Genomic DNA, 26672 nt, shown 5'->3' with positions numbered 1-26672 from the left:
CTCCCTGTTCCGGGAGCAGGTGTGGTCGCCTGCGAGGTGAAGGAACCTCACCTCATGCGGGTGAAGCGACTTGCCCGTGCTCTCCCAGCTGAGCCGAAGCATCCAGTGCTGGGAGTCCCGCCCGGCCCCCGCCTGCGCGCTCCCAGGGCCCTGCCTGTTCGTTCCGCTGCCTTCGCCCTTCGCGCCTCTCCCAGGTGCGCAGGCACAGGGAGGCCTTTGGCCCCTTTGCGCTCGTGGCTCGTGGCTGGGGCCGGTGGGACAGGCATCAGGGAGGCTGGGCAGCGGTGTGGTGAGAAGAGGTTTCAACTGGGGCTTACAGCCCGGGGCAGCCCCGTGCGGTTGAGCACCATCTACCTCCCCAGTGTGGCCTGTGGGACAGGTGGGGCCCAGGAGCGTGGGAGGCAGTGGGCTGTGCAGGCTCCCTCCCCCCTGCCCCCCAACCGCCATCTGTCCCCAGACAGCCAGTGTGGCCAGTTCAGGTCTCATCCTGTGTGCCCTTTGGGATCTGGCTCGGCTGCCCAGACCTTTGCCGTCTCCTCTTTTAAGATTTGAATTGATACTTAAAGTACTGAAGTTATAGATTCCTGCTGTTTGTGACCTTTTTCCACACATTGTGTTCTGATCATCTTTTGATAAATATACTTCTTCGAACTCAGTGGCTGCTTATTATTTTTGGAGGGAGTATTGCTCATCGTTTCTTCTTCAGTCCTTGATTTTCGGTACATCATCTGTTTCTAGTACTTCAAATGCCCGTCAGCTGTGCATTTTCAGGTCAGATGGGTGTGGAGCCCAGCCTGGAAGTCTAGGGAACATGTCCTGGGCCCTACAGAGTCTTGGGTGTCAGTGGGTACGGACCACACGAGCCAGATTTGGCAGCTCGAGCTAGACAGAGGGGCCTGAATTAACTCGTGCTTGGCCCTGGGTATGGCCTTGGCCAGCTGCTGGCTGTTCCAAACCATCAGGGACTGGACACCTGGTACCCTTGGTGGGCCTTGGGGCTGACACAGTGGGGTGAACTTGGGTGGGGCTTCTCACCCCTGCCCAGCCCTGGTGCTTTTGGCCGCCCTGTTTTTAAGACAAGGCCTGACTGCCTTTCTCTTCTAGATTTCTAAAGCCCCTTCTTCTTCTAACGCCTGTGACCCACTGTGATATCAGGGGCTGAGGGAGGGTCCTGGAGGCTGGGAAGCTGGGAGGATGGGATCTGGGGAGGGAGGAGGAGTTTCAAGAATGGTGCTGTGGGCCACACTCCGGAGAGTGAGAAGATGCGGGAATGGCCAGCATGATTTTTTTTTCCTTCAAAAACACTGAGGGCCCGGAGCGCAGGCTGACCCAGCTGCAGACCTGGGCAGGACTCCTCGGCGTGCTGTCAGCTGGCCTTTCCTTTTCCACGTGACTGCCGGTCCCTAAGGAACTTGGTGAGGGGGGCTGGGGTCCGCCATGAGGCCAGACACCTGGGCTGGGATTCTGGCTCTGGCTTCTCCTGCCCTCTGAGGCTCTTGGGCACATCCATGAGTCTCTCTGTGGACTGTTTTCCACATCTGGGAAGTATCTGCCTGATGTTGAAGGGCAGTCCTGAGAGGCAGCACGTGGAGGGTGTTCCGTGGAGAAGGAAGCATCGTCCCATCCATCTTGGCCTGCGCTTTGGGGTGGGGGCTGGACATCAAGGGTGGGAGGATATGGGAGCTCCCACCCCTTTCCCTGAAGCCCTCGGACGAGTCTTTGGCCAGGGGTTACGTGAGAGGCTTTGTCCGTGGGATGTGACCCCCATCCAGCACATGGTCTGTTCTTGTGCCACACTTTCTCTGTCAATAGGATGGGAGGCCTGGGGCGGGTTGGCTGGCTGGGTAGAAGGGGGGGCGCTTTGACTGCCCTCTGTCTGTACCTGTCCCCATAGTATGGCCAGCGTTGCCCTTTGGGAGGACAGCCGGAGTACAGTGTCTTCTGCCCATGAGTGGGGAAGCCGCTGGGCTCTTTCAAACTTTCATTTACTATCAGACCAACCATCAAGTTTCCCAAATTAAACTGCTGAGCAGCCACCAAATAAGAATCGCTACAGTCCATCTGTTTCCAGTGTCCGTGTTCCATACCAACCTTGTACTTTACTTCTAGGGAAGTTTCCAGGTGTTCTGAGACACTGTCCTAAGCTGGACCATTCCCCCCGCCCCCTGCTCCCATCGTGGCCACTGTCTGGGCGGGGTGCTTGCAGTGTCCTCTGGGGGACTCTGCCAGAAGAGAGCCCAGAAATGTCTGCCTGGGGATGTTACAGATGATGCTACCAGAAGCATTTCTGTGTGGAACATTCGGTTTTATTTGACCCTGTTTTGGTACTATTTCTATGGTATAATTTCCCCAGAGCAGGCTTATCAGGTCATGGGGTTTGAACACTCTAATCTGTCTGGAAGGAAGTGACCACCAGCCTCCGGAGCACTTGTGAACCGTTTGGGACAGTTGCTTGTCACCTTGTTTTCACGGGCCTCAGGGGTCTGGCCTCTGGTCGCCACAAACCAGGCCTTGTCTACATTAGACACGGGGGTGAGCGTGCGTGTGCAGAGCCCAAAGCACACAGAAGGTTGTTGGGGGTGTGTGTGTGTGTGTGTGTGTGTGTGTGTGTCCGTCCGTCCATCCCTGGAAGAGGCCCATGGCTCCGGACCCCGGATGTGCAAGCTGAAAGCCATCTGTGGTCAGAGCTACTGTCTTCAGCCAGGGCTGGCCTCCAGGACCTCCCAGGCCTGTCTTGGGCTTGGCCTGCCCTGTGTTCAGCTAGTGGGAGGAGAGCTTCAAGACCCTCCCCACCTTTCTCTGGTTCTGGAGGAGCCTGTGTTGGTAGGAGAGACCTAGATAGCTGGGTGGGGTGGGCTGTGTTCTTAGGGCCCAGGGCAGGGGCTGAGGGCGAAGGGGTGAGACAAGGGTCTGGTGTCCCCGAGTGTAAGGCTGGGAGCACGGATAAGGGCAAAGTAGCCGAGGGCTAAGAACCCTCCATGAGCAGCAGGCTTTCTCTGAGACCTGTTTGCCAGTGAAAGGGTTGGACCTTCCAGATCATCTGGAAACCTCCTTAATGTGGACATTCTAGAACTCTGCTCCTGGGCAGAGTTTCATATTTTACAGAGAATACCAACTTTCTCCTCCCCCTTCTCTTGAGGGACATCTGTGGGAGGTGATTTCCCCAGAATCTCCCTGGCCAGCCCACGCCCGGGGTCCCCGCAGCTGGCCTTGAGGGAGACCTCACAGTGGTCACTGATCCTGCTCAGGCTCTTGCTAGGTCTCCTTAGATACCCGGGGAGGGAGTGGAGGAGAGGAGATGGAAACAGGTATTTCCCCTGTTTAAGGAGACTCCATAGGATGTGAACATGGGTATCACTGCTGCTTTGCTTACAAACACAGCAGAAGGCCCTGAGGAATTGGCTGCCCTGGCCTGGCCACATTCCTGCCTTTTGTGAATCTCCTGGGCACAAATTCTCTGCTTCCGGGATTGTCTTCACAAGTACTATAATGCCCAGAGAGCCCCAGGCCGCCCACCACATGCCCTCCCTGAATTCCTCTGTGGAGTGGAGACAAGTGTGAGTTGGCAGTGGAGTGCTGGGGCTTACTTTCTGGGAGCTTGTGGGGCAGGGGGTGCGCGGGACAGCCACAAAAGGGCCACGTGCATGGGGTGTGCGGGCTGCTGCAGAGAGGGGAGGGCCAAGGGGAGGCACAGGAGAGGAGTCGTCTGCTGTGTCTTGGGGTGGATGGCAATCTTTGGGCTGCCCAGTATGCCATCTGATTGAGTTAGGTCTTGAAGCCCAGGGGCAGGAAAGTGTAGCAGACAGGGGTGGCAGTGACCCAGGGGACATTTGATTGGAAAGTAGCCTGTGAGGACCAATGGGGAATGAGGTCAGGACTGTGTGAAGAGGCTGAGCCTTGTTTAGGGGACACAGGGGGCACTGGAACAGAGAGGGTGAAATTGGGGGTACCCAGATGGCTTCTGTGTCTGTGCCCACTCTGTAGGAGAGATAGGCTCAGCTCAGACGATGGCTGCCCACATGGAGGGACCTGGGGGTGGCCCAGGGTATTTGCACCGGGCTGGCTCAGTCAGTAGAGCATCCGACTCTTGATCTCAGGGTCATGAGTTCAAGTCCCACATTGGATATGGAGCCTAATTTAAAAAAAAAAAAAAATCCATACCATTTCTCGTGCAGCCAGTCATCCCCAATGCTGCATTTTCTATCCCAGGAGTCATTATGAGTATTTTGTACAGTCAGTATTCTTTTAGATTTCCCTGCATATTTACTCTGTCTCATGCATTTCATTTCTTCTGCAATTCCTTCTACATTCCTTCTGCAACTGACTGAAGGAAATGGTTTTCCTTCAGTCAAAAGCACTCCCCTTAGTATTTCTTGACAGATTCCCTGACGGCCAGTTTTGCTAGTTTTTCTTTGAAGGCTTTTTTTTTTTTTTTTTTTTTAAGATTTATTTGTTTATCTGAGAGAGAGAGCACACAAGCACCGAGGAGGGCAGAGGGAGAGGGTAAGAGAATCCCAAGCAGATTTTCCACTGAATATAGAGCCCGATGGTAGGCTCGATCCCACGACCCTGAGATCATGACCTGAGCCGAAGTCAAGAGTCAGATACTTACCCGACTGAGCCACCCAGGTGTCCCCCCCCTTTTTTTTTAAGATTTTATTTATTTATTTGACAGAGAGGGATCACAAGTAGACAGAGAGGCAGGCAGAGAGAGAGAGAAAGAGAGAGAGGGAAGCAGGCTCCCCACTGAGCAGAGAGCCCGACGCGGGACTCGATCCCAGGACCTTGAGATCATGACCTGAGCCGAAGGCAGCGGCTTAACCCACTGAGCCACCCAGGCGCCCCCAGGTGCCCCTTTTTGAAGGCTAGTTTATCTCAATGTATCACTCTGGTGCAGCATTCTCATGACTCCTGGCCTTGGCCATGTATCACTCCATTGTTTTACGGTTTCCATTGTTTCTGTCGAGAAGTCAGCTGTTCGTCTTAGGTTTTCCTTTGAAGGCCACGTGTCTACCTAATTTAAGAATTTATCTTTGGCGTTGAGTAGTTTGATAATGATTTGCCTGACTGAGCTCTTCTTTGGAGTTCCCAGTGTTTCTTTCATCTGTGTGTGGCTCGGCTCGATGTTTTCCACTTATTTTGTGAAATTTTCAGTTATTATCTCTTTAAATATTGCTCCTGGGAGTCTCATTACATGTTATGTTAGCTCTTTCCGCCACGTCCTATGAGTCTCTCCTGTTCTTTTTTGTATTTCCCAACATTTTTTCCTCTATGCCTTGGTCTGGATATTTTCTGACTTACCTTGTGGTTCCCTAATCCCCCCTTTCGTTGTTCTAAGCTCTAGTGGAACCCATTTATTGAGCTCTTTTAGCTTTGGTTAGATTTCCAGTTGTAGAATTCCCATTTGATTAATTTTTACAGTTTCACATTCTCTGCTGCAGTTCTCCGTTGTGTGAGAGGCCTTCCCGAACTTTCATTAATTTCAGTTTTGTATTTCATTTCTAATCATTTTAATGTCTGGATCTTCTTTGGGTGTATCTCTGGCATCTTTATTTATTTATTTTTCTCATGGCTTTGGTAGAATCCTGGATGTTGTGTATGAAAAGTCCTGGGGATAATTTGGGGTTCCGAATCATCTATTTTCTTCCGGAGATGTATTCCAGCTTCTGGCAGGTGGTTTGGTTACGGATGCCCTCACTCACCCTCTCAGGACTTAGGAAGTGGCTTCCTTCCTCGCACTGATGCAGACTTCTGTCTCTTCAGCCCATGGGTTGGCGGGAAGCTCTGCTTGGGGTCTCTGCTTTTTAGCCTCTGCATGTAAGTGGGTGCTTTAAGGGAGAAGAGGTGCCCAGGGTCAGCCTCACCTGTTGCACTGCCCCCCTCTCTGTGATCGCAGCCCCTCTGATCCTGGTTGCCCAGGTACTTGTCCAAGGCTAACAAATGGATTTTTTTTTAAAGATTTTATATATTTATTTGACAGAGAGAGATCACAAGTAGGCAGAGAGAGAAGGGGAAGCAGGCCCCCTGCTGAGCAGCAAGCCTAACGCGGGGCTTGATCCCAGGACTCTGAGATCATGACCTGAGCTGAAGGCAGAGGTTTAACCCACTGAGCCACCCAGGCGCCCCTGTTCTTACTGTTTAAAGATTTTATTTATTTATTTGAAAGAGAGAGCATGAGCAGGGGGAGGGGCAAAGGGAGAGCAGGCTCCCCACTGAGCAAGGAGCCCTATATGGGACTCGATCCCAGGACTCTGGGATCGTGACCTGAGCCGAAGGCAGACGCTTAACAGACCAAGCTACCCAGGTCCCCTGTTGTCAGGTTTTTCAAGTTGTTTGCAGAAGCAGGCGGTTAAACCTTGGTCCCATGTTGGAAAGACCAGGCCCTGAGCAGAATCCATTGCCCCCATGACCTGCCCCTGAGGCTCTTGTCCCATGTCAGTGTAGGCATAGGGGAGGGCTAGTTAGTTGGGGATTAGTGAGAGGCAGTCTCTTCATTAGGTCTCACAGAGTCAAGCAAGGAGGGCTTGGACCTAGCTTGACACAGCTGGGCAGTATCAAGTTTACTATTTACTGATGTGGAAACTGAGGCCCAGATGGGACAGTCCCACAGTGACCGGGACCCATGTGTCCATGACTCCAGGACCCTTACTCAGCTCCAGGGGCGCAGGGGGCAGCAGGAAGCGGGGCTGCTGCAGGACATGGGGGTGCTGGGTGGCCAGTCCCCTGGCCGTGCTGCTCTTTCCTGTTGTGCTGCCTCTCCCTGTCCCCCTGCCATGTCCTCCCTGTTCCAGTGTTTTCTGAAGCCTGAGCAGCGAGGGGGCCGGGGTGTGGGCACTCGCTTTTGCCGTGAGCCCTGGCACAGTTCCCAGTGGCCTCCCCTCTTGCCTGCTGATTTCTCACACAGCCCTGGAGCTGGTTTCTGAGAGTGATAGGGGTTTTCTTTCTCACTAACCCCTGCAGTCTTCTGCCCACACCCAGTTTCTCTTCCGCTTCTCTCCCCACCCTGTTGTGAACGAAAGTACCTGCACCAAATCACTCGCGGCTTTCTCTCCTGGTGCCTCCGTGGCATTTGCCAGTGGGCCCAAGGGAGCCATTAGCAGGTAGAGGACAGGGTGGGTTTCCCCACTCCATAGAGGAGGTGGCCTGTGGGAGTGGGCGGCAGGTTTTCTGCATGCAGGCCGTGCCGGCACTGCCCCTGGGGGCCCTGGCAGAGAAGGGCACTGGTGGGGCTGGTGAATTAGGGGATGATTGGCATCAGAGAACTCCCCAACTCAGACTACTGCCGCTTGCTAAGTGAATGGCCACAGACACCTGCTGCCTCGGCTCTAAAAAAGCTTGCTGCGCAGGGACGTGAGTGGCGTTTTTGCCCGGCATAGGCATAGGTGACGGACGGTGGGAGCCCTCCTGCTGGGGAAACAGGCCCTATCCTGGAGGTCTAGGACTTCAGAGGGGCCGGCAGTCCTTGAGGGGCTCAGAAGAGGTAGTGAGGAAGGAGGACCCCCAGCCCAGGCTTCCCCGGCTGGTGTGTCAGGGTCACTTCTGCTTCCTCACGGCTGAAATGGTCTGGCCCACAGTCTCTGGTTTTTATTAAGCAGCAGCCCCCAGGAACTGCTCTGCCACCCTGTGGGCTTGGCCAGGGCCGCTTCTGCAGGCAAGCCTCTGGGTGGGGGCGTGGGGTGGATGAGCTGCTGAGCCAGGGCGGCAAGTCCGTGGTGTGGCCCACCCTGCCCGAGGGGACTGGCCAGGCAGGCCCACTGTGTGATCCTGGTCCCCCCGTGGCTCCTCTGCCGTCACAGAGCTCTTAGGGTCCTTCCAGGAGCACTTTAAGGAGCTCTTGCGGCCTTGGGGCTGGGCTGTTCTCCTGGCTGTCCTGGTGGGCCTGGCTCTTCAGCCTCACACACCGTTGTTCCTGTCCTCCGCCCTTGCTGCCTGCCCCTAGCACAGGTGCACCCTTGCCACCAAGATCTGAGTTCTGCTCCAGCAGCTCCCGACCTCAGAGGCTCTGAGGAGGAGGCCGGGCTTGGAGAACCCGGTGACCACTTGGTTTTCTCCCTTAGGAGAAACTCAGTCCAGGAGCTCTGGCCCTGACTCCAAGTCAGACGCTGCAGCTACTGCCTTGGGACATCATGGCAGTGGTGCAGCCTCTCGGACTCTCAGGTCCCCTAACTGTCAAATGGAGTTCCTCCGGGACGGGTGGCCCGTGAATGCTCCCCAAGGCTCCTCGGCCCCAGCTCTGGGCAAGGACAGAGTGGCCCGCCCAGCTGCTACCTGGCAGGGGATGGGACCGAGGTTCAGAGAACGGGGGCCTGTCCCCATGAGTCTTCTGTTCCTGTGCTTTCCCTCTTCACCAAGCTGTCTCCCGAGAGACTCCAGCATGTGTGGCTTCCTCACGGTCTGATTCCCGTGAGGAATCTGATTCCTTAGGGTCTGATTCACGACCTTGGAGGTGACCGAGGTGGCCATGCCCTCCGCTGCATCGCCGCCTGTTGTCTGCTCTCATAGGGAACTCAGGCTGCGGAACTATGTCCCCGAGGATGAGGACCTGAAGAGGAGGCGGGTGCCCCCGGCCAAGCCAGTCGCAGGTAGGTGGGCTGCGTCGCTCCACCTCTGCTCTGAGACGCCCCTGGATGCCTCCGCCTCGGCAGGTGTCGTGCTCCCTTGGGAAATAACCGGCAGCGCCAGGGCTGAAGTCGGGCTTCTAGGAGCCTCCGGCCCCATCTCACAGCTGTGGGGCCATAACCCATGTTGAACGACAGCAGAGGCACTCAGGGCACCCGAGGGCCTTCCGGGGACCTGCGAGGGAAGAGGCCACGTCCCCTGGGAGGACCTCTCTGGGCTGAGGGACGGAAGTGGCCCTGGGGCCCTGGGACGGCAAGGGCAGCGGGAAGGGTGGGGCGGGTCCTGTGGGTACCTGGGGGTCCGAGTGAGACCCCGAAGAAGGGCAGGGTGTTCAGACGCTCAGAGGGCTGTGGGCAGACGCCCGCCGGGCGCAGAGAAGGGGAGAGGCGTTCATGCTGGCAGGCGAGGGTCCGGCCCCGAGGCCGCCCTTCTCCCACGGTGTGGGGAGCGGCTCAGTGCCAGGAGCTCGTGGGAGGGCTGCACACTGGAGATGCCGGGCGTCTCCTAGCCTGGGGGTCCCTGGCCCTGTGTTTAGCCTTTGTGTTACCAGTTTTGAATTCTCCAAGTTATAAATGAGTAATTGTTTATCTTGAAAATAGTAAAGTGTTGCCCCTTCAGTCACAGCCCAGTCTGGTTCCCCATGTTCTTTGCCCCGAGATTCACATGCTTTCCAGGTGATTTGCTTCATGGTGTGGGCCGCACTGTTGGGGGGACAGTAAGGCCGGACAAGGGAGGGGGCGGGGAGTGGTCCCATGCCACTGGGTCAGCACCTGTGGCTGGAGGGAAGTAAGGCAGGGCTGAGGGGCCAGAAGGCAGCACGTGGCCACAGTGATGTCGGTCGGAGGAAGCTCCTGGAGCCCAGACTTGTCATTAGCGCTCCTGGTTTCTGTCCCCAGGGGGCAAGGCCCTCCTGGTCTCATCACCTATAGGCCCTGTGCGTGGTCAGCCACGGGGCGTAGCTGGGAGATGCGTGAGGACAGCTGTTCCCCAGGTCACACATATCCAAATGGGATGGGAAGAAAAGACACCTGGGTCCCGGCCAGTCCAGGGCCCAGAGGACACCCTCAGAGCCCAGGAGCCCCTTTAGAGTACGGGAAAGCTGGTCCTCATGGTTCTTCACAAAACCGTCTGTGGAAATATGCAGGCAGTGCTTGCATTTCCCAGCAGGGGAGAGTACCAGCCCAGCATTCTGGCTGGAGGTCTGCCCCGGCTGGAGGTCTGCGCGCTGTCTTTTCTAGCGGTCCAGTTCTGCGGGCCCTCCTTCACCCCAGGATTGCTTTCATCCTGGGAACCCCAAGCTCTTCCTCCAGGGCTGCCTTTGCAGTCTTAGTCTCTGGAGGTTGGGAGCCCCGCAAGAGGGCCAAGAAAGCCCAGGGTCTCCACGGCTGGGTCCCCGCCTGCACCCTCTCCCCCTTCCCCGGGCCGCAGGGTGCGCCCCATCGAATGGCGGCACCTTTCCGACCGGCCTATGTTGTTGTCTTGCACCCTCTAGTGGAAGAGAAGGTGAAGGAGCAACTGGAGGCCGCCAAGCCCGAGCCCATCATTGAGGAAGTGGTGAGCGTCCTGACTTGCTCCGGGAACCCACTGGGGGCCCTCCTCTGCTCCCTCTCCCTGCCCCATGCTCTCCTCTCTTCTGCTTTGTCTGTTCTGTCTTTCCACTTCTGTATTCCCTTTCCACCCCACTTTCCCTGACCCTCTCCTGCCTCCCTCCCTTGTTCCCCGCTTTCTACCTCTGTGCCCTGGGGCTGGGCCTCTCCAGTCCTGACATGTGTCTGCTTCCTCCCCAGGACCTGGCCAACCTCGCGCCCCGGAAGCCTGACTGGTGAGCGCTGCCACGTAGGACTAGCGTAGACTGACTGGCCACTCGTGCTGGGCACGGCCCTCCGGCTGGGCCTCTCCCGCCCTCAAAGCAGGGAGATGGACGGTGTGGACACGCAGCTACATGAGCTAACAACTGCCCGCAGAACCTCCTGGCAGGGCATAAAGGGAGAGTGAGAGGGAGGCCTGTGGGAGCGACACCTGGAGGGCGGGAAGGGGAGAGGGAGCAGCAGCCGTCCCCTCTAGAAGTCCCTTCTGCAAGGGCGAGGATCCGGCCCACCTCAGAGAGTTGCATTTGAGCAAGGCCAGCCATGGCCCTCACGGAGCCACATGATGGAGGCAAGGTGATGGGAAGGGCAGACGTCAATTTCTGTCCCAGTTTGCCACCGCCTGGCCTGTTCTGCTAGGGCCTCAGTTTCCTCTCCTGTGAAAGGGGACTGCGTGTCCTTCCCCAGTGCCCCTGTGACCAGGCTGATACAGAGGGTGAGAGAGGGCTGTGTGGCCTGGGGCTTGTGTTCTGCTTGACTTTGGGCCAGAGTGGCGGGCCGCATCCCTCGCACCCGCGATCCTGTGACAGGCACAGCCCCACTGAAGGTGTTCTCATTTGTTGAAACAAAAGCATGGGGCGTGCGTCCTAGGAATCCCAGAGTGGGGAGAGTAGGCTGTGTGCGTGCTTCTGGAAGCCCCTGCTGGCGAGAGTGAGCATGTGGCTGGGGGAGGAGCAGGACCCACAGTGAGACCAAACTAAGAGGGCCACCCTGAGCAGCCATCCACCCTTGCACACCTTGACTTGGGCCCATGGTCGGTGGGTCTGCAACACCAGCTGCTGCCTCAGCGGGCCAGGGCCTGTTGGCCGATGCCGGGTTTGGGAGAGTGCAGAGAGGGAAGAGGGGAAGGTCCTGGCTGCCTCGCCAGGGTGGTCTCCTCAGGCAGCTGAGTGTGATTCCTACCACCACAGGGGCTTTGGGAGGGGAGGGTCCCAAGGCCACACCAAGCCAGCTCTCACCTTCCGGCCTCCTCGCACCTGCCTGCTACAGGGACCTCAAGAGAGACGTAGCTAAAAAGCTGGAGAAGCTAGAAAAACGGACCCAGAGGGCCATTGCCGAGCTGATCCGTAAGTACAGGGCCTAGCAAGGTGGGGTCCCTGCCCTCTGGGTGGTGGCCCAAGCACAGGGCCCCTCCCCACTGCTTCTGTCTATCATCCATTCAGGTGAGAGGCTAAAAGGCCAGGAGGACAGCCTCGCCTCTGCAGTGGACGCTACGACGGAGCAAGAGGCCTGCGACTCCGACTGAGGCATGCCTTATCCCCCCCACCCCCACCATCATGCCTGTCCTATGGGCGGGTGGCCTTGGGCAAGGGTGGGGGCTGGGCTTGCTGTTACCTCCTATTTGGCTCCAGAACTACACTGCCCCACCAGCCAGAAACCCTTGCCTGGGGTGAGGTCAGCTCCTTGTCTCCTGAGTGGTCCTCACCATGCCGAGAGGGGCAGAGCCAACAGCAACCCCGTGGGCTTGCTGTGTCCGTACATATTTGTGTAATTGGAAGTTTCTTTTATCCCTAGAAATAGAAGCAAGCAGACCCATGTGTGTGGCAGAAACCTATTATATATTTTTGGGGTCCCTGGGGCACTGTGGGTTTGGGCCCCCAGACAGGGCGGCTGTGAGCTGAAGCTTCACACGAGGAAGCCCTGTGTTGGACCAGGCATGTCGAGGCTGGAGGAGTGCAGAAGGCCCAGACCCCACCTTTCGAGTCTGGGTCCTGGTCCAGTCAGGCGGTCATGTTAAAACCTGTGGGTGACAGGGAGAGTCTGAGAGGCTTCTCTAAGCCCTCCCACAGGCCTGGGCCTTGCTGGAACGTCTGGCCAGCCTGGAGAGGCTCCCACTCTGTGTCAGTCCTCTGTGGTTCCCCTCACAGTGTGAGAGAGAAGGGAGAGGCTGGGCACGTGGAGGGGGTATGCTGTGTCCTGGCAAGCCTCCCTCCCAGGTGGAGCCAGATTCAAGGCTCCTGGCACTGTTGTGTCTCACTCCCACAACCCCCAGAGGTTCCTGTTCCTGCGTCACCGTCAGAGCTAGACTGTGGCTTCCCTGGGACGGGGCCCCTGCACCGGGGTGGGGGGTGGCTCCTCGAGACTAGGGTATTAGAGCCTGGTTTTGGGGTGTGGTCTTAGGCCCTAGGTCCCCAAGGTCCTGGCATTGGGACCATGAGCCTCGTCTGTGGACCTGACTATCCGGAGTGACTGGCCACAGCGCTGAGTCCAGGTCCCTGTGGCCAACTAGAGTTTCATCTCCAAAGTGATAACACGCTTGAGTGTTTCCCCTCATGTGTCCCACCCCCACCTGGTGTCATCCCAGTGCATCCTGCCTTCTGCTGAGTTGGAGGAACATTGGCCTGACTCTGGTGGACAGTGCCAAAGACCCAGGTCACAGAGCTGTAGTGAGTACATGTGCCCCAACACCAGCACATTCATACAATGAAGCAGATGCTTTCATCTAAAAACTACCCTGAGAAGGTAACCTGTGCAGGAAGGGAGCAGGTCTGACGGAGGGCCAAAGCAGTAGGTGGCTCGCTGAGCAGCGGGCAGGCCCAGGACTCTGGTTCCCAAGCAAGCCCGGGTCACACCTGCCCATGGGCGGCAAGGCTGGAGCCGGACTCCCTCTGCCTCATGGCATCTGGGACTGGCCTTCCCTTCCTGGGAATAAAAGACGAGAAGGTGCCTCCAGGCCCAGGACTATTGTACAAACAGGGTGCTAGTCTGTGGCAGCTTATGCCTCAGACTCCCGGCGAGGCTCCCACTCTCTTGATGGCGCTGGGGCTAGCATGTGGCCGGCCCCACAGAGTGGGAACCCCGAGAGCTGAGGAAAGGTTTGCTTCTGCGTTTACAGCTCTGTATGACTACAGAAAACCGGCGTGCACGGAAAGGGCAAAACCGACACCATCACGCACGATGGGCGCACGAACAGAAGTTACAGAATATGTGAGGAGACCGGTGCCTTGAAGAAGGGTACCACCCCACCAGGTGGAAGAGTTGATCCCCAAGGAACTGAAACCATGACCTCCTTACAGACTTTAAAATGAACGTTGGTTTTCTCGCCAGAGATAAAAGAGGCACCCAGCTCCCCTAACTCAGGAACTTAGGTAGGAGGAAGATCTGGGTGGTAACCTTGGAAACAAAGAGTGTTTATTAAAATAAGTGACACACACAGACACACACACACCATAAGCAACTCACCGGAGGAGCTAAGTAATAACAATCGGAGGAGGGATTGATCAGTTTAGAGTTAGGCGGAAGCCCTAGAAGGCAGCAGTGAGAGCAGGTAGGTTGGCAAGTGGACATACTGCCAGGTGTCCGTGAGCGGAGGGGAGATCAGGAAAAGAAAACTGGAGAAAGAAGGAATGGCCAACCTCTTCTGTCTCTGGCGTCATGGGACTGCAGTGGCCCGAACTGATCCTCCCTTTGCAAACAGCTAAAAATACTAGGTGAGTAAATAGTGACAACACATTCTTTTAAAGGCCTCAGTGACCAGGCAAGAAAGTAGAAAACACTCAAGCAAGAGGGTAAGAGAAGCAGCGGAATGCTGAAGTCTGACCTCTGACTTGAAGGTATGTGACAAGCGAGGTGAAATAGCATTGGTTTTCGGGGTGCTCGGTGCCTGGGGCCAAGACAACTCACTACCTGTGCATAATGAGGGACCTGGTACGAGAACCTTCCAGAAGGCTGGGGCTGCAAAGGGCAGGGCCCCCTGTGAACTAATAATAGATCCGCTCCCTTGGCATCCCAGAGGAAAACTGAACCTTGGCACTGACTGGAATGAAGAAAGGTCTCCCTTGAGAACTGAGCCGGCCCCACCTGGGTTTGCATGTGAGAAACCTCAAGCCAAGAAACAGATCGATAACCTAAAACGAGAAGCTAAGAGATAGGGAGGATAGAGTGAGAAGAGCTATATAACATGATTAGAGTTCCAGGAGAGAAAAAAGGCAAAAAGGAGGCGGATGTTATATATATGTATATACACGTATATGTATATATATATATATATATTTATATTTATTTTGATGGCTGGAACAACTCTTCAAAATCACCAATCCACAAATTCAAGGAGATCAATCTATCTCAAGCAAGGCAACAAAAGGAAAGCAACACTCGAGAGAAGTTCCATCTCTCGGTATGGATGGTGATTAATTAGGTATAATCACTTTTTGACTATTCAGGGACCCAAATATATTTGTGCATTTTTTGTATGTTTATTACACCTTAGTAAGCAAGTTCACTTAAAACTTTTTCATATCTTAATCATCAATTCCTGCATTCAAATTCCATACAAAACTCAGTGGCTTAAAACAGACCTTTAGTATTGGACCATTTCTGTGGGTCAGGAATGTGGGAATGGCTTACCTGGGCAGTTCTAGTTTGGGGTCTCTGAGATCGTGGTCAAGATGTTCCCAGGGCTGCAGTCATCTGAAAGCTTGGCCAGGGCTGGAGGCTGTGCTTCCGGGATGCTGTTCACCGCCTGGAAGACTCATAGGAGACTGGTGTACACTGAGCCCTTGCCACATGGCTCTCTCCATAAGGCTTTTTTGTGTTTGTGTGTGTGCGTGCGCGTGTGTGCGCACGCATACTGTGGCAGCCGGCTTTCCCCAGAATGATCAAGACAAGACAGAAAGTATGGGGAAACTAGGGCCTTTTTATGACCTGGGCTTGGAAATGATACTCTGCCATGTTATATTGTTAGAAGCAAGTCACTATGTCCAGTGACTTGGGAAATAAGTCCAGCCTACACTCAAAGGAGAATTAGGTTCTACATCGGGAAGGGAGGTTAAGAATTTGTGGGCATATTTCAAAACCGCTGCATACCTAGAGAGTTAAGTGCAATAAGTTGGCAGAACAAAAAGAGCAAGAAAAGATGTTAAAATTAGAAAAGATAACATTACCCTTTAAGGAGCAAGATAGCAGATGTCTCAGCCGCAGTCGGTGGTAACTAGAGGGATACCTGCCTGTATCAGCGTTAACTAGACGAAAGGAAGTTGTCAACCTACAATTCTATACCCAGAGAAAATACCTTACAAGGTATTTTTAGACAAGCAAACCCAGAGATTTTGTCACCAGCAGACTCACATGGAAAGAAAGTCTGTTTTGGGGGGTAATGAAAATACTGCACAATGGATTGTGGGTGGTTTCACAAATCAATGGATATGCTAAAAGCTGTTGAATTTGTACACTTCCAGTGGGCAAAGTGTAAGCAAAGTATATTCTCACTAAAGCTGTTCTTAAAAAATGAAATAAATAAGTATTCTTTTTTTATTTTAATTTTTATTCTTTTTTAATTTATTTATTTGACAGAGATTATAAGCAGGCAGAGAGAGAGGGGAAAGCAGGCTCCCCGCTGAGCAGAGAGCCCGATGTGGGGCTCGACCCTGGGATCATGACCCGAGCCGAAGGCAGAGACTCAACCCACTGAGCCACCCAGGCGCCCCAGCATTCTCCTTTAAAAAAAATTTTTTTTTTCTATAGGATGTCTTCAGATTGGAGTGAGACACGATCCCAGATGGAAAATCTGTTATAAGTAGGAATGAAGAGAAATAAAGTGGAAATCTAAATAGGTATCAACCTTAGGAAATGAGAATGTTCTATGGGGTGAAAGTAAGATGAAAGTAAGACCAGGGCTACTAGAGTATGTGACAGTAGTGGTATTTACACACTCCTGCCCGAGGTGAGACGTGGTGGGGATTATAACCCTCTACGGAGCTCAGCTCACTTGGGAAGAGAGAAGAGACTCCATGTAGACCCTAGACTCTGCTCTACAGGCAGGCGGACATTTCTAGGATCGCCCTAATAGAATAGAAATGGTGTACCACTTCCAAAGCAGTTAAGGAAAAAAAGAAAAAAGAAAGAAAGAAAGAAAGAGAAAGGGATAAAGGAAGATAGATTACCCAAAAGAAGTTCAAGAGAGAAAAAGAGAAAAACATAGGACAAGTAAATGAATCCAAGTACATCATTAATTATAGTCAACGGATCAAACCACTTTAAAAAAAAAAGTCTGATGCTATTTTTATATATTTATTTGTAAAAATTTTATTTGACAGAGACAGTGAGAGGGAACACAAGTGGGAGGGTGGGGGAGCGAGAAGTAGACTCCCCACAGAGAGGGGAGCTCGATCCCAGAACCCCAGGATCATGACCTGAGCCAAAGGCAGACACTTAATGACAGAGCCACCCAGGCACCCGTCACCCACATACTTTTTAATTTTTTTAAATTTTAATTTATGTGGGGCACCTGGGTGGCTCAGTGGGTTAAGCCTCTGCCTTCAGCTCAGGTCATGATCTCAGGGTCCTGGGATTGAGCCCCATATCGGGCTTCCTGACCAGCGAGGAGCCTGCTTTCCCCCTCTCTCTGTCCACCTCTCTTCCTAATTGTAATCCCTCCTGCTGTCAAATAACTAAATATATTAAAAAAAAATTTTAATTTATGTGACAGAGATCACAAGTAGGCAGAGGCAGACAGGGGTTGGGGGGGTAGGGAGCTGGTAAGCAGGCTCCCTGCTGAGCAGAGAGCCCCATATGGGGCTCAGTCCCAGGACCCTGAGATCATGACCCGAGCCGAACACAGGCTTAACCCACTGAGCCACCCAGGCGCCCGCCCCCAACACTTACATCTTTAAGGAGAGAAATCTCCAGCATTCACAGTCTGTATTACTTGGGAAGTGTGAAGTGGGATTTTTTTTAAATGGCCTCATCTGCTGTTTCACTACAGGGGTCCGGGTTAGAGCATTGAGGGTAAAGAGAAAAGCCGTCCAAGCTACATGGAAAAAATCCCAACAGCCTATGAATGAATAAGTTCCATTTTCATCAGTAGTGGATTCTACAAGACATTTTTCCCGAATGCCGAGGAAACAAATGTCGGTCAATCATCAGGTCCAGACATTTTCTTTCGGGCTTCTGATACCCAGTATTGGCTATGCACAGATCTTTGCCGGAGGAACTAGCAGGGAAAGTTCCGGAGCAAGAGGAGCCATGGTGGGAGCCCGGAGAGGGGTGGAAGAATCCGGGCTGCATTTGGCACAAACAGTATCTCAGACAAGGAGGGCTTTATTGTTCCTTGTGTCATATCCCTGGCGATACAGTGGCTCCAGGGACACGGGTCCCTTTTGTCTCCCCAGCTGCTGTCCTTAGCTACCCGAGGAGCCTATGCACCCCCAGGTGGGAGGTATCGGCAGGAGGGGGAAGGGCAAGGGGCAAGCCAGCTGGGGGAACCGTGGCTTCAAGCCTAGTCCCCCAGGCTTGCCTTCACATCTGATCAGCCATGACTGGGTCACATCCTGCCCTCTCTGCAGACATGTGGGGAGTAAGGGTATTCTAAGCTGGGCACATCGCCACCATGATTGAAATCGAGGTTCCACGAGAAAAGGAGAAGGGTAGAAAGAATCCTGGGAAGGCAGCCAATGGTGCCTGCCACAGGATGCAGGAAGAAGTGGTGAGCAGAGAAACTGGTAAACATTGCAAAAATCAATAATTGGCTAACCTCTAGCAAGACTGACAAGGACAAAGTTACGAATATTAGGAATGCAATAAGGCTGCCCACGCAACACCACAGACCTCAGAAAGCTAGAAAGGGGGAGACAGTAGATATCCACATCTATTTGAAAAGTCGATGAAATGGACCAATTCCTTGAAAAACATGAACTACCACAATTCGCAGAAGATGAAATAGATAATCTGCATAGCTGTAATTACTAAGGATATTGAATTTGTGATTTTAAAAGTTTATTAATGTCCTCTCCACACCCAACCTGGGGCTGAAAGGCATGACCCCAAGATAAGTCCCGTGCTCTACCGACTGAGTCAGCCAGGTGCCCCCTGAATTCATGATTCTCAACCCCGCCATCAAGGTGGGGCTGTTGGGGGAAGACAGACACATAGATCAATGGAAAAGAGTAAGAAACTCAAGTTGCCCCAAATAAGAACGGACGACTATTTATTTATTTATTTATTTATTTATTTGAGAGAGTGAGAACGTGAAAGTGGCGGAAGGAGAAACACTTCCCGCTGAGCTGGGAGGCCCACTATGGGGCTTGATCCTGGACTCTCGTCATGACCTGAGCCGAAGGCAGATGCTTGACTGACTGAGCCACCCAGGCGCCCCATGCCAACTCTTTTTTTTTTTTTAGATCATTTATTCATTTATTTGTCAGAGAGAGAGTGTGTGTGCACAAGTAGAGTGGCAGGCAGAGGAGGAGAGAGAAGCAGGCTCCCCGCCCAGTGAGAAGCCCAGTGCAGGACTTGATCCCAGGACCCTGTGATCATGACCTGAGCCAAAGGCAGCAGCCCAACTGACTGAGCCACCCAAGTGTCCCATGGCAACTCATTTTTGACAAAGACGCAGAACGAGCTCATGGGAAGCAAGATAGGCTTCAGCAGATGATGCTGGAATGATTGGATCTCCCAAGGCCAGAAAGAGAACCCCAGCCTAAAGCCCAGCCAGACAATATACAAAAATTAAAGTGGATCATAGGTTTACATGTAAAGTGTAAACTTATAAAAACCTTTTTTAAGAGAAAATCTTCAGGACCTAGAAGAACTTGGTGAAGAGTTCTTAGACACAAGACACAGAAACACATCCCCAAAGAAGGAAATCAATAAATTTGACTTAACCAAAATGAAAACTCTGTTAACAGAGAATGAAAAGCTACAGACTACATTGTAAACCCCATATCTGATAAAGGACTCAAACCTAGACTATAAAGAACTTTCACAACAGGAGGGAGGGAAGGATGGAAGGAGGGAAGGAAATGAGAGAGGCAGGAAAGAAGGACTCAATTAGAAAATGGGCAAGAGAGACATTTCGCTGAACAGGGTATGTAAGTGGCAAACACTTGAGAGATGTTTAGCATCACTGGCCGTTATGGAAATGCAAGTGAAGACCATGAAAAGACATCATTATACACCAATTAGGACAGTGTAAATAAAAAATAGTGATAATACCAAATGCTGGCAAGGATGTGGAGAAGCTACCCAGCAACCACAAGAAAGACTACACAAATGTTCATAACCGCATTCTTTATGATCGCTAAAAAGTAGAAAAAAAGCAATGTCACGTGTGTTATTGCTTATCGAATACTAGATCATTTGAATTCGCTGTCCAGGATACATCAGTTAAAACAAATGAGCCCCGGATCTCTAGTTTAATGGAGGTTTCCAAGTCATCATCATAAGATCATGGTCTTCAGAAAATTTCCCATCCTTCATTTTGAAATTAAAATATTACACAAAAGGGGGCACCTGGGTGGCTCAGTGGGTTAAAGCCTCTGCCTTCGGTTCGGGTCATGATCCCAGGGTCCCGGAATCGAGCCCCGCATCGGGCTTTCTGCTCAGCGGGGAGCCTGCTTCCTCCTCTCTCTCTCTGCCTGCCTCTCTGCTTACTTGTGATCTCTGTCAAATAAATTAAATAAATAAATAAATAAATAAATAAATAAAATCTTTAAAAAAATATATTACACAAAAGGGGCACCTGGGTGGCTCAGTTGTTTAAGTGTCCGCCTTTGACTCAAATCGTGATCCTAGTGTCCTGAGATCGAGCCCTGCGTTGGGCTCCCTGGTCAGCAGGGAGCCTGCTTCTCCCACTTCCCCTGCTTGTGCTCTGGCTTGCTCGTTTGCTCTCAAATAAATAATAGTAATAAAAACTTTAAAAAACGTTCCACAAAAACAGGTGAAATAAGTATGGTAATAAATTTTTGATATACGGGAAACAGTGTACAAGACCATTCCTTCGCTTGGCCCTGTACTTTGGAGAGTAATGGACTGGAAAATTAAGTTCCTTGAGGACATCTGGCCTCCGGGTCATCTCTGGAGAGGTGTCAGGCCTGGGTTGATCAGCAACAGCCCTTCCCCAGCAGAGGAAAGGACAGAGCCTACTGGCCCAGAGACCCAGGCTTGGTACCTGTGGGTAAAAGGGGCAGCAAGAGGGCGGGGAGGAGGCTGTACCTGGGATTGCCGGGATAGGCCCCCAGGGGCTGGGACAAGGTCATTATCACAGTGAGGACCTGGGGATTTGGGGTCAGAAGCACAGCCCCTAAAGTTACAAGGGGGAAATTCTGTCTAGCCCAGCAGGCTGCAGTCAGGAGTGTGAAGGCACCTAGTTTGAGCAAGTCTAGTCCTCTGGAGTTGGCCTGTCCTCCCAGCCATGTCCCTGTTGGGGTCCATGCTGCTGCTCACAACCTTTGGGGCTCTAGTGCGAGATGCCTGCTCACCTTCATTCAGGTAGCACCTCCACAGGGGTCTGAGCCATGTCCAGGGTCAGGTGCAAGCCTGCCCACCCCTAGAGGAGCTGGGGATTCAGATCTGCTCCGTGAGTACCTGCTCATGCTGGGCATTGTTCTAGGGGCTGATGATGCGGCTGGGAATCTGATGATCTCTTGCCCTCCCAGAGCTGACCTCCTGCGGGCGCGAGGTGAGCCCCTCCCTCAGACCAGCCCGAAAGCCCTTGCTTCCCCGAGAGCCATCGGGCTGGGCATTACACTGGGGCATGGTGAGTGGTGGGACCTGGGGCTGCATGGACGAGGCTCGGGCGCCTTATTTCCCCACTTCTTCCCATGGCCGCTGGGGGGGCAGCAGAAGACACCGACCCAGGGCCCTGGAAGGGATTGTGGGTCAGTGCAGCCTGTTTGCCCGCTGCTCCAGTGGGTCTTCTGTAATGCACATCACCCCACCCAACAAATCCAGTCTGTTCTTTCCCATGGGGCCTACTTGACATCAGAGATGTTCCCAAGAGTGGTGCTCCGTCTGCGTGAAACCCAGAACAGTGGGGATGGTGTCCTAGGAGAGCCGCAGCTCTTCCTGCCCCTTCCCCACTGGCCTGCCGGGTTCCACGCAGCAGTGGTTCCAGAGTGCGTGGGCCCCCAGCTCTGAAGGGGGGCAGCCCCAGCCCCATCAGGTCACAGGCAGCTCATCCCTCCTGCGGGAGGGTCTGCACCTGTGTGAGGCATCTGTGGACAGCATACCCAGGGTTGCGGGCCCTCTGTAGTCTGCTTGGGAGAGGGACTCTCCTGGAAGGTCAGGGCCCCTTAGCCCCTCAGCCAGACCTCACATGGCACCCTCGAAGCTTGTCCTGAGCATCTCTTGTTTGGAGCCAAGCTCCCAAGATGCCAGTTGTCCCAGGGGCCATCCAGGTGGCATAGGGGTCTCGCCCACCTGCTGGGTCTGGATGGGCATTCGTGAGCATTCCACAGAGCAGGAGTGAGTGTGTGTGCCGGGTCCTTCCCTCCCTGGCTGCTTCCCTCCCTGGCTCAGGCCTGGCCTTGGCCTCTGGCAGCTGTGGGCTGGGAAGGGGTGTCCAGGCAGAGTTTCCCGGCCAGCCTACCCCTTCTCTATGTATTTACTGGTTTTCTCTAAATGTTCCCATTACTCAGGCCTCTGGTCGGCACTGAGACAGAAATAAATCCCACAAGGCAGCCCGGCCAGAAGCCGGGAATCCAATTCCCCATCAAAGGCCGGAAGAGGCCCCTGTGCAGAGCACGCCAGACCACAGGGGCCCACACACTCCACATGGCCATGGATACGGCCACGCACACCCCCCACGCACACACACGTGTGCATCCAGGCGCTCTCCCACATACGCCCACAGGCACTGTGCCTTACACCCACCCCTGCACGAGCAGGCCCCCCCCATGTCCCACACACACTCAGACTGGCCTCCTGCACACATATGCCATCCCAAGTACACACCCCCTGGTGTGGACTCCGTTTGTGCACACGTTCCCTGACAGCTCGACTTACACGCCATTGTGACCACACACTCTGGGGTCACAAACTCAGTCATCCCTAAGGTGCTGGTCGGTGAGAGGAGCGGTGAGGGGGTGGGAGGATGGGCAGCCCCCATGAGCTCTGGAGGAGAGTAGCCTCATGGGAACGCGGCCCAGGGCTGCCAGGGCTTCTGAATTTTTAAGAGAAACTGGAAAGCTGAATTTTTATGTGAAATATCCTGATTTTTAAATGTTGGCTCAAGATGTTGAAAATACTGTAAGGGCCAAGCCAAACACGTCCCTGGGCCAAATTCCACCCACAGGCGGCGTTTTCAGACCACAGGTCCACACAGACACACACACACATGCACACACACAGATAGACACACACATATACACAGCCATACAAACAAGTACAAACAGGCACACTGATACACAATACAGTCGCACACAGAGACGCGCAAACAGACATCCACATCTGTACGCGCACACACAGACACAGGTATGCACACGGGTAGAACCACCAATGACAGTGCAGCAGACACAACACACACATATTTGAAAAGACACACAGAAATATACATGCATAAATACAAATAAATACACAGACACAAATATGCATACATAATACAAATAAACAAACACACCTAGCGGCTCCACAACACATCCCTCTGTCTCACTGAGATGGGCGAGCTTGGTGGGGGCGCAAAGCCTGCCACCTGCTGGGGAGAGGGTCCCCAGGAGAGGGTCTCCTGGCGTGGGCTGCTGGGAGAGCAGAGCCGAGGGGAGTGGGAGGAACGGAGAAAGGGAAGAGTTTGCAGCCACAGGTCCTGGAGCTCTGGGAAGAGAGGTTGGGGTGACCACAAGCCTGCCCTCCCCTGCCCTGAACCCCATCTTCTCAGCCTGGCCTGGTCCCCTCCTCCTCCCCACAGGGAAGCAAAGCCAGCAGGAGCCCATCGGGGTTGCTCATCTGCCCCCTCCCCACCCGTGCCCAGTGGATCCTTCTGAGACTGTGACCTGAAGCCTTTAGGACGATAGGATGATTGAAACCTCTTTATCCCCACTGAAGCTGCTGGGGTGGCAGGGGGACTAAACAGTAGGTGCTTAATTAATGCAGCTGTCTTCCCTCCCCCACCCACAGATTTGGAAAGCTGAGGCTAACATGAAAGGTGGGAACCTGGTCTCCCTCCTCCTCTGCTTCCCAGACCTGGGCTCCTCTCCTCAGCGCTTGGACAGGGAATCGCTGCCCAGAATCCATGCCCGCCACCTCTCAGCCCCCACAGCCTGCATGACTGTGACACTGAAGAAGGAAGGAACCTGTCACTGAGCATGTCCTGGCCTTGTGTCCCAGGGGTCCACTAAGGAGCAGGATGGGATACTGAGCCCACAGAGGCCAGGAGACCCGGGCAGGGGCCTGACATCAGAAGAGAAGCTGAGGCTCAGAGAGGGAAGGCAGCTAGCCCAGTGTCACACAGCACACTCCGGGAGCCAGCCACGGTCCAGGCCCCTGCTTGGCTCCGGAGTCCCCTCTTCTGGCGCAGCCAAGGCTTGTTGCCATTGGCCATGGGAGCCTCAGGCTGGAATCATTCTCCTGAAATTGGCTGAAAAAGCATGAGGGACAAGCCGCTGGACCCAACCCAGCCTGTGTGCCGGAGCCTCGAAGCAAGGCCCACAGATCCTGCCCCTCTGATGGAACCCTCAGCCGGCCAGACCTCTTCTAACAGCCAAAGCAGAACCTGGACCCTCTCAGGCCCCTGGGCAGGGTCATGACCCCTCACATACCACCAGAGGAGGGCTGTGTCCCTCTTAAGGTCCCCTAGGGCAGGGTCATGTCCCTTCTGAACTTCGAGAACTCAGTTCCCTTTCCCCCATGTCTGTGCTGTTCCCTCCCACTTCGCCAGCGTTAGGGTGGGAGGTTATGGGCTCTCACAGCCTGCCCACTCTGGGTGGGTGCGTGGGGCCCGGCTCCATCTTTGTTCTTGGCTTGCAGGTTGACGGTGGCCAGGGCCACCTCTCTGATGCCGCTGGACGCCCGGAGGCCCTGTTCTGAGCTGAGAACTAGGCTCTTATCCAGCCTGGGGGCCTGGCCTCGGGTTCCAGGCACCACCAGCCGGTTATGTTCCTTCCAAGGGTCTCCAGAGGCCCCTCTCCTGGTCTGGGTGTAGACAGGACCGGCCAGAGAGGGCAGAGCCTGTTCACATGCCCAAGGTAGGTGGGAGCTGAGGCCTGCCTTACTGGCCCCACTTGGGGTTCAGGGCAGCCCATGAGGTTCCAGACACCCTGGCCAAGGAGGCTGAGGAGCTGGGGTCTCTCGGTGCCCTCCGCCCTGCCTGCCTGCGCCCAGCTCGGCTGGTGTTTACGTGTTCCCTGTGGCTTGGCTGGGCTGGGAGGCCTTGAAGGGAGAAGTGACCACTTGGTTTTAGCCTCTGCTCAAGGCAAACAGGGTCCTGACTGCCTGCCAGGCCCCCTGAGGGCTCCTACTTCCTCTGCCAACACCTAGATGCCCCAGGTGCTGCGCGGGGCCTCTCTGAGTGGGCAGGCCGGCCCTGGCCTGGGGGCTCCAGGTCGAAGGCAAGAGGGTCCTGGCCTAGGGCCTTGGACTGGTGTAAGGTCCAGTCCTGCCTGGACATCCTAGAAAGGGGGAGGCCTGGCCCTGTCCTAGGGGGTATTAGTCTGAGGGGTGAGCACAGCCCTATCCTGGGATGGAGGTTCCTGGTCTGTGGGATGAGGCTCAACCCTGCCCTGAGGGAACCCAGTTTGAGAGGAGATGCTCAACTCTGTCCTGGGGTCGCATAGACTGAGGGGAAAGACACAGCCCTGTCCTAGGGGTACCCAGTATGGATGTTTCAAGGTGAGTGGGCCTCATGGACTCTCCTTCAGACGCCTCCTGAGGAGGAGTCTGGGTGAGAAAATGGGGCCCCGGGGCTCAGCCAGCTAGAGGCCTCGAGGACTGCCCGGGGGGTGGGTGGGATGAGTTTTCCAGAGGTCCCGTAGCTTTGAGGCCTGAAGAAGGGCATCACACAGACACCCCCGGGACGGGGATGGGGGTGGTATCTTTTCTGCCTGGGTCTCCTTCTCTCAGCCAGTGCTTCATGCAAGGTCCTTCCTGCCTGCTACCTGCCTCCCACAAGGCTGCCTCTCCCCTGAGGCCTGAGTAACCTCCTCCCACCTCTCCAATACCATGGGAACTCTTCGAAATGTGGCTCAAATGCTGCTCTCCTGTACGGTTTCCAGTAGCTTCCAGCATTCACGGGAGTCCTTGGTGTTCAAACTGGCTCAGTGGCCCTGCGGGTCCTGGCCCGCGTCTCTCCTAGTGCTCCAAGCACGTCACACCCCGTGGAACCCCATGGGTGCACCAGGCCTTTGGGCCATTGTTTGCCCTACCTGCCATCTGGAAGGGCTGGCGGGGCTGGGCCCGAGGCTGCTCCAAGTATGTCTACACCACCCACCGCCTGAGTTTGCGGTCCCGGCCCCGTGACCCCTCGCCCAGTCCCCAGTGGGGTGGGGGTACTGTTCGAGGTGGGGGGCGCTTTCTAGATGCCGAGTCCACAGAGAACAAAATGTTTAGCGCTGGAGATGAGGGAAGGAAGGGCCAGGCGGGGTCACTGCCTGGTACGGGCCCAGGGGCAAGGCTGGCCTCAGGCTTGAGAAGGAAGCTTGTTCTGGTCAGAGCGTGGGGTGGGGATGCCGTTGGGCCGGTTCCCAGCATCAGGCGAGGGGGGCCTGTGGTGCCCTAGGGCCCAAGACTGGGGTGCGCGGGGCGCAAGGAACGCGGCGGGCGGGTGCTGGAGAGGGGCGCTTAGTGGCGGTCTCGGACCTCCCATGAGCAGGTGTGCCGTGTCCTGCAGGCCCCCATGCCTGGCTCCCCCACACTTCCTGACCCGAGCACAGACCTCAGCCCATGTCCCACTTGATGGCCTCGGCACGCCCCCTGCCCTCTCAGTCTGGTGACCAGAGAGACCTGTCAGATCCAAGGTGGGGGCTGGGGATCCTGTGTGGAGGTGGTCCCTGAATGCCCCAGCCCCCAAGGGACACAGCATGGCCACCAGACAGGAAAGAAGGGGCCTGGAACAGGGCCAGGGACCCAGGGACCTGCTGTTGGTCCTTGGCGAACAGTGAGGGGATAACAGGTGAAGAGTCAGCCCAGGAGCCAGGGCTCCCCCCGCCCCACCGCCACTGCTCCGGGGCCTCCGCAGGAGCATCAGAGGCGGCAGCTGGAGCTGGTGGCAGGGAGAGGCTGCAGCCCAGCTCCCGCATGGCTCTGCTGCGCCCCTGTGTGACCCCAGCAAACGGGGGCCACTCTTGGCCTCTCCCAGGTCTTTCCTGCTGGACTGTGCCCAGACCCCAGGGACTGGCCCATGGCCCCTGGAGCACCTCCAGAGGTGAAACCCAAGAACGTCTCCATGGCTCCCAACGCCCCCCGCCCCCCTCCCGGCCTCCCAAGCCCCAGCTCAGACCACAGGAAGCTGCACACGGCTTCCTTTTCCCTTTTCTTTCTTTC

General features: G+C 54.8%; 1 protein-coding gene across 2 annotated transcripts in view; it reads left to right on the top strand.

The window, feature by feature from the left end:
• The window catches only part of CCDC12 (coiled-coil domain containing 12), a 52915-nt gene extending 39545 nt beyond the window's left edge, over nt 1–13370 (top strand). The window contains exons 4-9 of one of the 2 annotated variants that reach the window (XM_032867878.1): nt 8503–8582; nt 10112–10173; nt 10407–10441; nt 11475–11551; nt 11648–11731; nt 13321–13370. In XM_032867878.1, the coding sequence (XP_032723769.1) occupies nt 8503–8582; nt 10112–10173; nt 10407–10441; nt 11475–11551; nt 11648–11730 (337 nt within the window). In that variant the 3' untranslated portion in view covers nt 11731; nt 13321–13370. Of the gene's footprint in view, nt 1–8502; nt 8583–10111; nt 10174–10406; nt 10442–11474; nt 11552–11647; nt 12023–13320 lie in introns of those variants that run through there. The other variant, XM_032867877.1, reaches the window with a different exon arrangement.
• The last annotated feature ends 13302 nt before the right edge of the window (nt 13371–26672 follow it).

Source organism: Lontra canadensis, unplaced genomic scaffold (genome assembly GCF_010015895.1).
Source record: "Lontra canadensis isolate GAN:19392208 unplaced genomic scaffold, GSC_riverotter_1.0 scaffold35, whole genome shotgun sequence".
In the NCBI taxonomy this organism is placed as follows: Eukaryota; Metazoa; Chordata; class Mammalia; order Carnivora; family Mustelidae; genus Lontra; species Lontra canadensis.
Note: the sequence above shows the minus strand (reverse complement) of the source record. Positions and strands in the feature narration are given on the sequence as shown.